This window comes from Simochromis diagramma, unplaced genomic scaffold (assembly GCF_900408965.1).
Source record: "Simochromis diagramma unplaced genomic scaffold, fSimDia1.1 OVJJ01000320.1, whole genome shotgun sequence".
In the NCBI taxonomy this organism is placed as follows: Eukaryota; Metazoa; Chordata; class Actinopteri; order Cichliformes; family Cichlidae; genus Simochromis; species Simochromis diagramma.
In genome coordinates, this window is record NW_024386773.1 from 11948787 (window position 1) to 11960809 (window position 12023).

The 12023-nt window shown below is 40.6% G+C and overlaps 1 protein-coding gene across 6 annotated transcripts in view; it reads right to left on the bottom strand.

Moving 5' to 3' along the window:
* Nucleotides 1-12023, bottom strand: part of arhgap9 (Rho GTPase activating protein 9) — a 44120-nt gene that overhangs the window by 21777 nt on the left and 10320 nt on the right. For 5 of the 6 annotated variants that reach the window (XM_040008515.1, XM_040008508.1, XM_040008485.1 and 2 more), the window contains exons 2-4: nt 9747-10077; nt 7480-7678; nt 6930-7324 (exon numbers count right to left, since the gene is read on the bottom strand). In XM_040008515.1, coding sequence (XP_039864449.1) covers nt 6930-7324; nt 7480-7678; nt 9747-9968 — 816 coding nt within the window. In that variant the 5' untranslated portion in view covers nt 9969-10077. Of the gene's footprint in view, nt 1-6929; nt 7325-7479; nt 9701-9746; nt 10078-12023 lie in introns of those variants that run through there. The other variant, XM_040008523.1, reaches the window with a different exon arrangement.

The following is a 12023-nucleotide window of genomic DNA, read 5'->3' on the forward strand; positions in this document are numbered from 1 at the left end:
CCAAAACACAACCTTCACAGACATATTGTGTACAGTAGTTGAGTTTATCTGGCAGGAGGCTCATATACAAGTACCACATCGCACAGGATGCTTTATGTAAGACAGAAACTGCCAAAATCTGCTAATGAAATTAAAGATTAATATGCAAAAATTTAAAATGCAAATTAATAAAAACATGAACTAAATAAATTAATCAAATGGAAAATAAAATAGTAAGAAAAAAATAGAATGTAATGTAAACGGTTCCTATGTAGCACTTTTCTACTCTGAGCACTCAAAGTACTTTATACAACTTGCCTCATTCACCCATTCATACAATCACTGTTTACTCTTGTTTTTCTACACAAGTCTTTACCATTTAACATTAATTTATTTCTATCACAGATTTGCTCTTCCATACATTAAAGGTAAAATGGTAAATTCTCAGGTTTTACATATCATGACAAAAAATATTCAAAAATTTTCTAAATACAACCTCAGATATATTACAAAACCTGACATATTAGAGTGGGATTATTCTTTTAACAAAAGCTAAACTAAAATGCAGAAGTAGTGTGCACACCCTTCCCGTTTTCATAGGAATTAAGAGGATAAGTCGCAGATAGGTGGTGCTAATCAGACACACTTGATTAAGTGGTCATCGGCAAGAAGGTCTGGAGCATTCTGGTGAGTGTTAAAACAATGCTACAATCTTGGTGCACGTCCCAGCAAATTGTCCCCAAAGCTCCACACTCTACAAGCTTCAGTGAGCAATTGCAGCCGATAAAACCACAAGCCTCTGCAACAATGTCCTTCGAACAGACAAAACAAAAATTGGAGATGTCTGGTCATAATGCACATAAGTGCCACATTTAGAAAAAATCAAACACCTCATACCAGCTGTCAGCACAGTAGTGGAGGCATGGTCATTTGGTCTTGTTTTCAAGTCACAGGACCTTCACACCTTGCAGTCACTGAGATGACATGAAAGCTTCTGAATACCAAAGCATGCTTGAGTCAAACGTGAGGCCATCTGTCCAACAATTAAATGTTCACCCAGACTGGGTCAACAGGATGAAGACCCCAAGCTCACCAGCAAATTATAACAGAATGTCAGAATGTCAAAGTCAGGAGCGCAACCTGATTAAAATGCTGTGGTGAGACCTTAAGAGAGCTGTGCAAAAACGAATGCCCACAAACCTCAACAAACTGAAGCGATGCCCTAAAGAAGCGACGGCTGAAATTCCTCCAAATCATGTGAGACACTGATAAAATCATACAGAAAACAACTACTTCAACTTACTGCCGCTAAAAGTGGTTCCACAAGCAACTGAGTCATGGTTTTTTTTCCCCACACACTGCTTCTGTATTTTGGGTTAGTTATAAATCATGACATAGCACAATACGTCATATGTTGTTGATCATCTCAGGCTTCATTTACCTCATTTTAAGACCTGGTAAAAACTTTTTTTTTTTCATGATGTCTTCGTATGTAAACCTTTAAAAGAACTTAAAGAAATGAAAGAGGGTATGCTTTCTTTTTACCATGACTAGTATGAAGTTAACTGACTTTTGGAGGCATCCTTATTTAACTTTTAATGCCTAAAATGTCTGCATTTTACTCCAAATTGTTACTCAAGTATTCTTACTCAACAACTCAACTATGGCGTATGAATAAAAAAATAAGTGCACAGACTGGAAACGACTAACAGCAGATTGTTGTGGCTTCAACAAAGGCAGTCAGAAATCCCATACAGAAGAGACAAGAAGAGACTGAAATCCCATATAAAGCAATAAACAGAAAAAAATTAATCCTCTTATTACAGAATAACCTGCCATTGTAATAATCTGCACTCACCCTGGCAGAGAGCACTAAAGAAGCAGTTACAAGAGAAGGAGATCTATAAATCCACTTAAATGAATTTGAAACACTAAAGATCATTTTTGTATCAAACATAGCTGAAGCATAATTCAGAAACTGATTGACTTACAAGCTGGTTGATCCCTGTTACATAACACTGCCTTTCAGTTATTAACTGAAGGAGCATGGTGTGTATGATGAGCAACGTGATGGTAGTTTACTCCAGGGGGCAGTAGTGGGCCTTTGTGTCACCCGAAGCTTCCTGTCCCACTGCTTACTTCTGTCTACCTCAGCAGATATAGCAAAGCATCTTTCTTAACAAAGTCAAACAGAGCCATGTTTTACTACTGTGATCCTGTGCTGTAGCAGAAGCCTGAACATGCACGTTAAATATATTCAGCAAGTAAATGAATTCTCAAACAAGAAAATCAAGAATAAAGACAACATGAATCCAATCCCATATTCCCAAAACACTTTTTGACATTTTGTTTTGCCTTAAAATGAAAAGTAATTATATCAGACACTTAATAGAGAACTAATTGATTTCTCTCTCGTGTCTCCTACTTGCTTGATTTATAAACTGCACAAAAGAAAGAAAGTATACTTTATTGATCCCCTGTGGGGAAATTCCTCTCTGCATTTAACCCATTCACTCAGTGAAGCAGTGGGCAGCCATTGGGCGCCTGGGGAACAGTGTGGAGGGACGGTACCTCGCTCAGGGGTACCTCAAGATCAGTTCGGTGGATTCAGTGGATCATGGGGCAACCACTCTACCTACTGAGCTATCCCTACCCCAAAAGAGCCGTTATCAGTGTTATTAATCATAAATATGTTTTGCAACCATTGTTTTTATCTATTAAAGTGAAACTGTCACACCAGTGACATCACCTGTAGTGTATATTGTTGGGCTGTTTGAACATAAGACACTGTTGTGCATCATTTCTTTCTCTCTTTCTCTTTATTTTACACCAGCTCCTCATCATCATCTCTAGTTATACTCAGTGGACAAATATTAAGAGTTGGCCGCTCGCTATGACGCTATCACAAAATAACATAACCATGAAAGAGAAGTAAGCACTTGTACTAAATATATAAGGACTGACGTGTTGTAAAAATGTGCTTGGTGCAGCAACTAATTTGTGTAACATTTTAATTTTGATGGTTCGTTTCTGCGGCTGGGAAAAGTTTCGGGAAGGAAATTGTTGCAGATGTGAATTTATGAATGCAGTTAAATGTAGGAACGTGGTATAATTTGTGCACCCGCGCTTTGCTTGAACGGTCGAGTTTCTGTGGGTACAAAAGTCTAGACAGTGGATGATGCAGCTGTGCATGACTGTATGTGGTGTTCAGACTATTGCTCCTTTTCCTTTTCGGTGTTGTTGTAGATTTGCTGGTGTGTTTGGAAATCATCTTCCTATCGCATGAGCCAATTTCAGCCACATTTTAGCTGTCAGACAGAGGGCCTCACGTTTGACTCGAGCATATTTTGGTAAACAGATGAGTTCATCTTCAGCTTAGTAACTGCAAGATCCTGTGTCTGCAGAATAAACCCAAATCATCACCTCTCCACCGCCATGCTTGACACCTGCTATAAAGTGTTGGTGCTGATATGCTGCTTTTTGAGTTTTTACCAAATGTGGTACTGTGCATTATGGCCACCACTCCAAAGTATACTGATGCAGAAACCTTGTAGGGTTATCAGATGCAAGTTTGCAAAGCAAAGCTGCGCTAACATGTTCCTTTCTGCAGACGCCCATATTTTTCAGTCGTTTTGTAATTATATTGCCATGAAGTTCTGCTTTTTATAGGGGTGTTCACACTTGCTGATCAAGTGTATTTGGTTAGCAGCAGTTGGCTCCTACTTGCCCTGTTATTTCCTATAGAAGGAAAAAGGGCGTACTTAGTTTTTCATGGGACTGCATAGAGTGGTGTGAAAACGCTCTTTTCCACATGATTGCATGTGGTAAGTTGTATTTGACGAACAATCTCATAACAGAGTTTTGATCTTATTTTATCTCACGTGCATTATTTTTTTCCAGCGTGTAGCATCATACGAAATCTCTTATTGTTGCTTCTGCTGACCCACTGCTTCTCCACGTATGCAAATGACCTCTGCTGAGCCCTGACCATAACACCATGGAACACATATAGGCTAAATGTGACAGTGAGTTTCAGCTTATGAGTCAGCATCACTTCAAAGGCTTGCAGGCACATTCCACAAGTCTCTGGAAAGCCTACATACATGTGGAAAGCATTATGGCACCATATCAATGCCAATTGCTTTTGAACACCATGTACAACAATCAATCACAGTAATTATCTTGTGGTTTGTAATGAAGCAATATCTAATGCCTCAAACAAATTACCATAAAAATACTGTTTAAACAGATTTCTCGCCCCTGCAGGACAAAAAGATAAATTAAGCTGAAATTCATCATCGCTGTGGCAGCACTTACAAGAAGGCCTGGCAGGAATGTGTGGTTAGAGAGTGTTTTCTGGTTGATAAACAGGGAGTTATGACCTGAATGTGGCTGCAATAATCCTGCTTACTGGTATTAAAGGCTCGAAAGAACATGGTCCTCAGAGAGTGAGAGGAATAGACACGGAGACAAACTGGCTGGAAGAGAGATTGGAGATAAAAAACAAAAAAAGGGAGGACTGTCATTTCCACTGAGATCACATGTACCCAGTTACAAGTGTCTTGTGGAAGCACGGTTCAGTCGGAGGAAAAGTCTATTTGGACAGACAGTTGGGATGCTAAGCTGTGGGAGTTTCCCCACTTGCAGAAGAATAACCTTGAGTATTTGTCTCACCAACAAGGCCTTGTGTAATACCTTCTGATGTAACACTGGGAAGCTCTGGCGTCACCGCAACTTGATTGCTGCTCTAGGAGGATTATTAAGGTCAAACACTAATATAAATAAAAACCAGCCACTGTTGCCGCAGCTGATCTTAATCATTATGTGGGATTCAAAAAAGACGCATTAGGATTTTTCTATTTGTATCGTCCTGTGGTATTCCTGTAGTTGTTTGCTTCTACTAATATTGAAATCATATATTTTATCAGATGAATTCAGCTAAATAAATAAAAATTCCAACAGTATAGTACAGACATCAGTAATTACTTCATACACGGGGTCAAAGTTAAAGGTGCCGATGCTGTCCTTTGCTACACTTTATCCAGCTGTCTTTAACTTCGATGGAAAGAATGTAGCAGACGCAGCTATAAATCTTACAATTTGTCTTTTAATCTTTTATATTGTTGTGTTTGATTTATTCCAATTTCACTTGATTAGTCACAGCAATAGCTGGATCCTATCCCAGGGATAGGCAGGGTACACCCTAGACAGGTTGGCAGCCTGTTGCAGGGCCAAGACAGACAGAAAACCAGTCGCTCGCACATTTACCTATGACCCATTTAGAATCACCAATTAAACGGAGATATGACCTTTGCATGAGATTAAAGACTTTGCCAATGACAGGAGTTTAAAATTACATCACTTCATTCAATCTGAGTTGCATGTCATTTTCCATCATTTACCTTCACTGTTTAATCCAGAAGTATGAGGATGATAAGTGAAAACTGTCCAACAGCTAGCTGTGGGCTATCAGATTTAAAGAACTGCTGCCTTTAAGTTTAACTGTTTGCTGACAGAGTGCTTGATTTATCCGTTTTGTTGCCTCGACCTTCTTTTTGGCAAACTTATACAAACGTCATGTGGACTGCTTTTCAGAAACGTACAGTGCTGTGGAAATTAAATGTCTGTCAAAGTTAAATACGTGATTTTTTTTAAACAAGCATTCATCATTTAAAAAAAAAACTTGAGTAGAGGTTCAGAAGTCTGAGTAGATGAGTACCAAATGTCACCTATGACAGCGGTCCCCAACCCCCGGGCCTCGGACCGGTACCGGTCCGTGAGTCGTTTGGTACCGGGCCGCGAGAGTTGAGGCTCAGGTATGAAATGTATGGTTTTCAGGGTTTTTATCGGTTTTCAGCGTTATTTTGTTATCGTTTTTATCGTTAACTCTGTTTTCCTGGGTCTTTTCACGTGTGTTATGAATAAATCTTCTTTTTTCGGTACCGGTACTGGTTTTATTTTGTTGTATTTATCTGCAACACCTTAAAGGCCGGTCCGTGAAAATATTGTCGGGCATAAACCGGTCCGTGGCGCAAAAAAGGTTGGGGACCGCTGACCTATGATATCATTACAGGGTTGTGATCTTTGCTTTCCTGTGCTTGTCCATTGTGTGTCACTATGTTGCCACTGTGTATCACTCTCACAGGGCCAAAGTGTCTAAAAAACCCCAATCAAATAAATCTAAACAAAACTACAGCAAAGGCCAAAAACTACTAATATATACTAATACAGTCAAACTTGGTGACAGAAAGATGAGAGAAAAAATCATTTCCTTTCAACACCACAAGAGCAAAAAACTAATGTTTACATCTATATTGCACTTAAGTGGGCCACAGGTGCGCATTCGCTGTCAAAATAAAAGACGCGCACCAGATAAGAAGTTGCAACGCGCGTTTGCGCGCATATAAAAGGCAGTGTTTTTGTCCGCTAGAGTGGGATTTTCATGGCATATTCTGCACCACATCTCTGTGCGTTCATCATTTGTTTGAAGCCAGCTCACCTCCTGCAACCACTTTTCCGAGAATACGTGCTTCTTTTGCGGTTCGGACTCCTTCTGACATTTCTTTGGAGGTGGAGGAACACCAAAGTAATTGCTTAAAGGAGCTTGCTTCTTCGACATCTTTAAGAGTTCAAAAAACGTTTGTCCTCCTCCAGAAAATCTTATGTACGCAAACGCACGTTGCAACTTCTTATCTGGTGCGCGTCTTTTATTTTGACAGCGAATGCACACCTGCGGACCACTTATGTGCACCCCTGTCTATATTATTGATATTACCATCTTTGCTGCCAGGATTTATGAAACTGTCACTAAGTGTAAAAAAAGTGAACTTTTCAAAGAGCTTCCTAAAATACAGCACAACAGAAATCATAGCAGACAAAATAGTCGCAAATACAGTGCTGCAAATGCCTTCGCCTTTTCTTTTTTGTTGGGTTTTTTTGACTCGACCTACCTGCAGATGGTTGTTCTTGCCTGAAGCTCCTGCTACGTCCCATTGGCTACAAGACTTCTTGGGAATCCTGTGGTTTGTGCGACTGCTGAAGCCACCGCCCACCTCATCATACGGATTCTCCATCAGGTTTTCAGGCAGGTTGTTTGAGCTCTGGCTCCGGGTGATTGTGGGAACTACCCTGGAATTTGTAGGTGCTGTTTCTGCTGTGGAAGTAGCTTGAGACCCAGGGACCATAAGGTGGCCTGATGAGGAGGTGGGTGAGTTGGAAGCAAAGGTGAATCCAGAAAGGGGCAAAGTTGGGAAGTGACCTCTATCCACGCTGGTGTTGTTTTTCAGACCTTGGAAGACACTGTTGGAGTTGAGGTTTTCCATGGAGTGATAGAGGAGTTTGTTCACTGCAGGAGAAGATGAAAAAAACGAATACTTCCACATTTGTTCTAAACTTATTTGTCTGTAAGTGCAAAAGCGACACAGCCAGCTTTGTAACTAAAAAGCCTCAACCACAGGTAATTTAATAACTGCCTCTGACATACTTAAACTTGCACTTTACCTTGGCGCTGTTCATTATTTGTAGCTCCGGTTGCGCTGGGAGACAGTGACACTCGCGGCAGTATCCTAAAGTTGGTGTTCAGTGAGGCAGTTGCAGTCAGCCGCTGAGGGGAGGGCATGGGCGCGATAGGTACCTCGGTCACATACGTGGCAGGAACATACAGCGGCTTTGCTTTACTGGCTGCCCCGATCCTCCGCACCTGTCAGAGAACAAACAGAATTCCAAAGGCTTTCTCTTTTTTCTGCGACATAAATGCTTTCAGTCCAACCAAGCGGCAACAAACAGCTGAAGGCTGAAGGGGTTGCGGAAATGTTTAATGATACAGCTCATTTTGACATCAAGCACATGCAACGAGTATACCCGCAACTTCCTTTTTAAAAAAATAGCATCCTTTTTCTCAGCCCACATCATTTAATGAGCTCAGTGGCTAAAGTGAACAATAACTGAGTAGTTTTTCCAGTGTAACAGTTACATCTGAATAGCTAGTGTGCAGTATTTTTTCCTTTGATGTGACCGGATGTGCGTTACAGTTGTGAGTACTCTTGCCTCATAGAGAGGAGGTTCTCGGTTTGAATCATGTGGCCGGCTGGGGCTTTTCTGTGTTGAGTGTGCGTTTTCGTCCGTGCTTTGAAGTCATCGTGGTGTCAGTTAAATACATGTGTACATCGTTCATTCATCGTCGGCTCACTGTTGTGTTCCAGTCTACTGCTGTATTTTATGCAACAGATGACCATTTAAATATTTAGAGCTACTTTTAAATTCACAATGTAACCCAATGTGACAAAGCATACCTTTTTTAAGAAACACACACACGGACACAACTTTGATCTTGGAGTTAAGCACCTTAAATAACTAAAGCATGAATACAAATGAGCCGTATTTTGTAGCCCATCATCAACTGTATCTTTTTATGCACAAAAGGTAAAAACACTAAAGTTGTATCCTCCGCCATAGCTCCTCTGGCAGGCCTCCTTTCTCCTCGGCCCTCACGCTTCTGGGTTCATTTTACGAACAGAGACATCCTTCAACACGGCATACCAAGACTGATTTCTAGGTCACAGACAGGAAGATGGAGGAGAAAGGAGACATACAGGCACAAAATAGCTAAAAGGAGAAAAGCCGCTAGACTGTGGTGCAACGTTTTACATGTAAATCTATTGTAGTTGTATAATACAGGACAGGCCTGCCATTGTTGCTATTTCTTAAACTAAACAAATTTCACAATTTGGACAGAAGTCAGGATTGAATTTAACCTACAGGCAGTTTATTTTGAGGCAGTTCTAGATACACGGTGCCCACAATGTAAAGTTACTCATTAAAATTTGTTTTTATTGTAAAAATATTATTGTTATGTATATGAAAGATGGACATAGGACTATGATGCCCCCCACTGGTTTCTAAAGTTTCAACATTGGCTAGAGTGTTGTCATTCAATCCGATATCACAGGATATCATAGCAAAGAGTGTAACTGATCCACTGTGTGGATGTCATATTTTATCAGACATCTAGTTTAATCGTTTCTAGCATAAAAGGAGCCTGGAATGTCCTTCATACCCACCTTGGTCACGAGCGACTTGTTGGATTTAAATATATAATCTCTCCCTGATGGTACTGTAACGTAAGCATGCGTGTCCGTTTCACATTTAAGGCAGCCAATGCATGATATCCACACAGTGGTCCAGCGCGTCTATCACACACTTTTCCATTAAAGTGTATGCATCAGTTCATGGTTAAGGTGCATCACTAGAGACAGACATGTATGCTAATTAATGCTAAATATGTTTAATCTTTACAGGCTTGGGGAAACCTGCAGTCAGCTGAGACTGAAGAAGTCACCTGGATGAGTGACGAAACGTTTCTCCCACTGAAAATGCTACATCCAGATGAACAGAATCAACCTTTTGGGATTTACTTACCTGGATGATTGAGTATGCATCAAGACACCTTAATGTTAAGGCTTACTAAAGTTTGAAAGAATGAGTTGTAACAAAATAACCTCATGCAAATGTGTTCAATAGGACCATATAAGTGAGAGACCCAATCTGTTTCTGTATCGGGCTGTAAACATGTTTCTTTCTACTGTAAAGGAAGGAAGTCTTTGTCACTTATGTGTTGACATCCTTTTTTAGCCCTGCAACATCTTCTAAGGCTTCTAGTAAAATATGAATTTATCCTTCTCAGAAACCTACAGTATGTTGCTCTATTTATACATTTATGAGTCCACTGACGCAAAAGACAGAGAAAATTAAAAAAAAAAATTTCTCACCTGCCACCAATCAGCGTTCGTCTTCTTCAGGAGAATGAAGCGTTCACCTTCCCGTATGCAAACCTGCCGTCCGTCTGCTCCACGGTAGCTGTAGTCATACTGGGCCTCGAGGACCACTGTACCACTGGGGACTCCACACACCGTCATCCCCCTGCTGTTCACTACAGATCCTGCAGCAGGCTGCTGATGACCAAAAGAGCGCCGCCAAGAACCAGAGAGCATGGCTTTCCCACAGTCCTGTTCAGCAAGCTTTGCTGGAAGTATGCTGATCTGTGATTTGAGTTGGGACAGTGCAGGGTAGGCAAGACAGGAGCCAGGACTTTGCCATGCTCTGAAACAGGCACATGGACAGACAAACACAGTGTGAGAGAGAGGGAGAGATTACCAAAGCTGTGAGAGAACAATGTAGAAATGTCACCTGGTGCTGTGCAGGTTCAAAGAGAGCGAATCTGAATCCTTTCAGAGCTAAAAATGGAAGTCTGCATTAAGCTGTTGAAAATCACCAAGCTATAAAAAATATCTCTATTTTAGAGTTGGCAGGGTTTTTCTCTTTGTGAAATTTCTCTTTCAAGTCATCTCATCCAATTGTCTTTTCTGTTTTACATCAATGTAAAATTTATATTTTTATATTTTGGAATTTGCATTGGTCCTTACATTAAGCAAGACTTTATTTTGATCTTTAGGCATTTATTGCATTTTTTCATTTACTAACAACTGGCTTTTAATAATCCACCAACTGCACAAAAATAGCTCAGTGACGGCACGGATCACTGCAATAACATTCACAAATGAATAAAATAAACTTTTCTTTCCCACTTCCTATTTTGCTATATTTAGTAGACAAGCAGGAGGACGAAGTGCTGATATTTGTACACAACCACAGTGCACCACTTTTCTATTGTCCTTTCATCCTGTTAGAAGAGACCCATGTGAGTGAATAGCTCATGCGTATGGAAGATGTAAGGAGCGCAGTATACCTAAAATAGCATCTGTCTCCATCTCTCCACCTGAGCCAGCATCCCTAAGCTAAACCCTTGCTTTATGCAGCCAAGACCCGCTTACATAAGAGAACATCTAACTTTCTGCCAGACACATAGAAATACAGCCTCACACACTGACAGTAAATACACCCACCATCCCTACAAGCAAATCTGCAAACACACGAGCATGAACAGAAGGGGAACATCCCGAGCTACGTAGCAACAGTCAGACCTGCTGTACCTCACGTCACTGAGGATGGGAGAGTCCAGGGATGCTGGACAAGACAAGAGAAAGGAAAAGGTCTGGAAGCTGGGGATAAGCCAAATGATACAACAAGACCACATTGTTAGAGCTAGGTGAGAAAATAATAAAACCAGAGTAGTAGAGGAATGGAAGAAGCTTAACAGAGCTGTGAGCTGATGTGAGGGCGGCCAGGGATAGCTGGCTGAACCTTGATAATCCGACTGTTATTAAAGCACGGGAAAGAATATGTAACCCCCCACAGGCTATAGAGAATTGCAGTAAAACCCGTCTGTAACAGCATATGGGTGGAAGAACTGCCTGCCTGGAAGACAGTCTGGCTAACACTAGCAGGAAGTGCACTGGAAGGCACACAGGAGCATTTCATCAAAATGTAATGAATCTGAATAAAAGCCATACCACGTTATGAATAGAATAACTAAAGAGACATCGGCTAACGTCCCTTTTGCACATTAGAAAAATGGGAAGCAATTTAAATTGCGAAGTAGCTATTACGCATTAATGATCACATAAAACTATTTTGCACGCCTTCAAATTAATTTTCTTTTACTATATGAAACATTTTATGAAAAGTGCAATACAAGAGATGAGAATTGCTGAAAAATAGAGTTTTACTGTATACACAAACTGAAAAATAAATCATAGCTGTTGTTAATATTCACTCACCGACCACTTCTTTAGGTACGCCTGTTCAACTGAAATATATGATAAGCCAATAACATGGCAGCAAAATGCATTTAAGCATACACACATGGTAAAGATGACCTCCTTAAATTTTAAATGAGGATGACGGAGGATCAGGAAGTGATTTAAAGGACTTTGAGCGTGGAAGATGGGCTGATCCGAGTGTTTCAGAAACTGCTGATTTATTGAGACCATCTCTAGTGTTTACAGAAAATGGTTAGGAAAATAGAAAATACCCAGTGAGCTACAGTTCTCTAGGTGACAATACTTTGTTGATGCCAAGGGAGGATGTCCAGACTGCTTTAAGCATATAAGAAGGCAACAATAGCTCAAACACCTGCCGACTGCAAC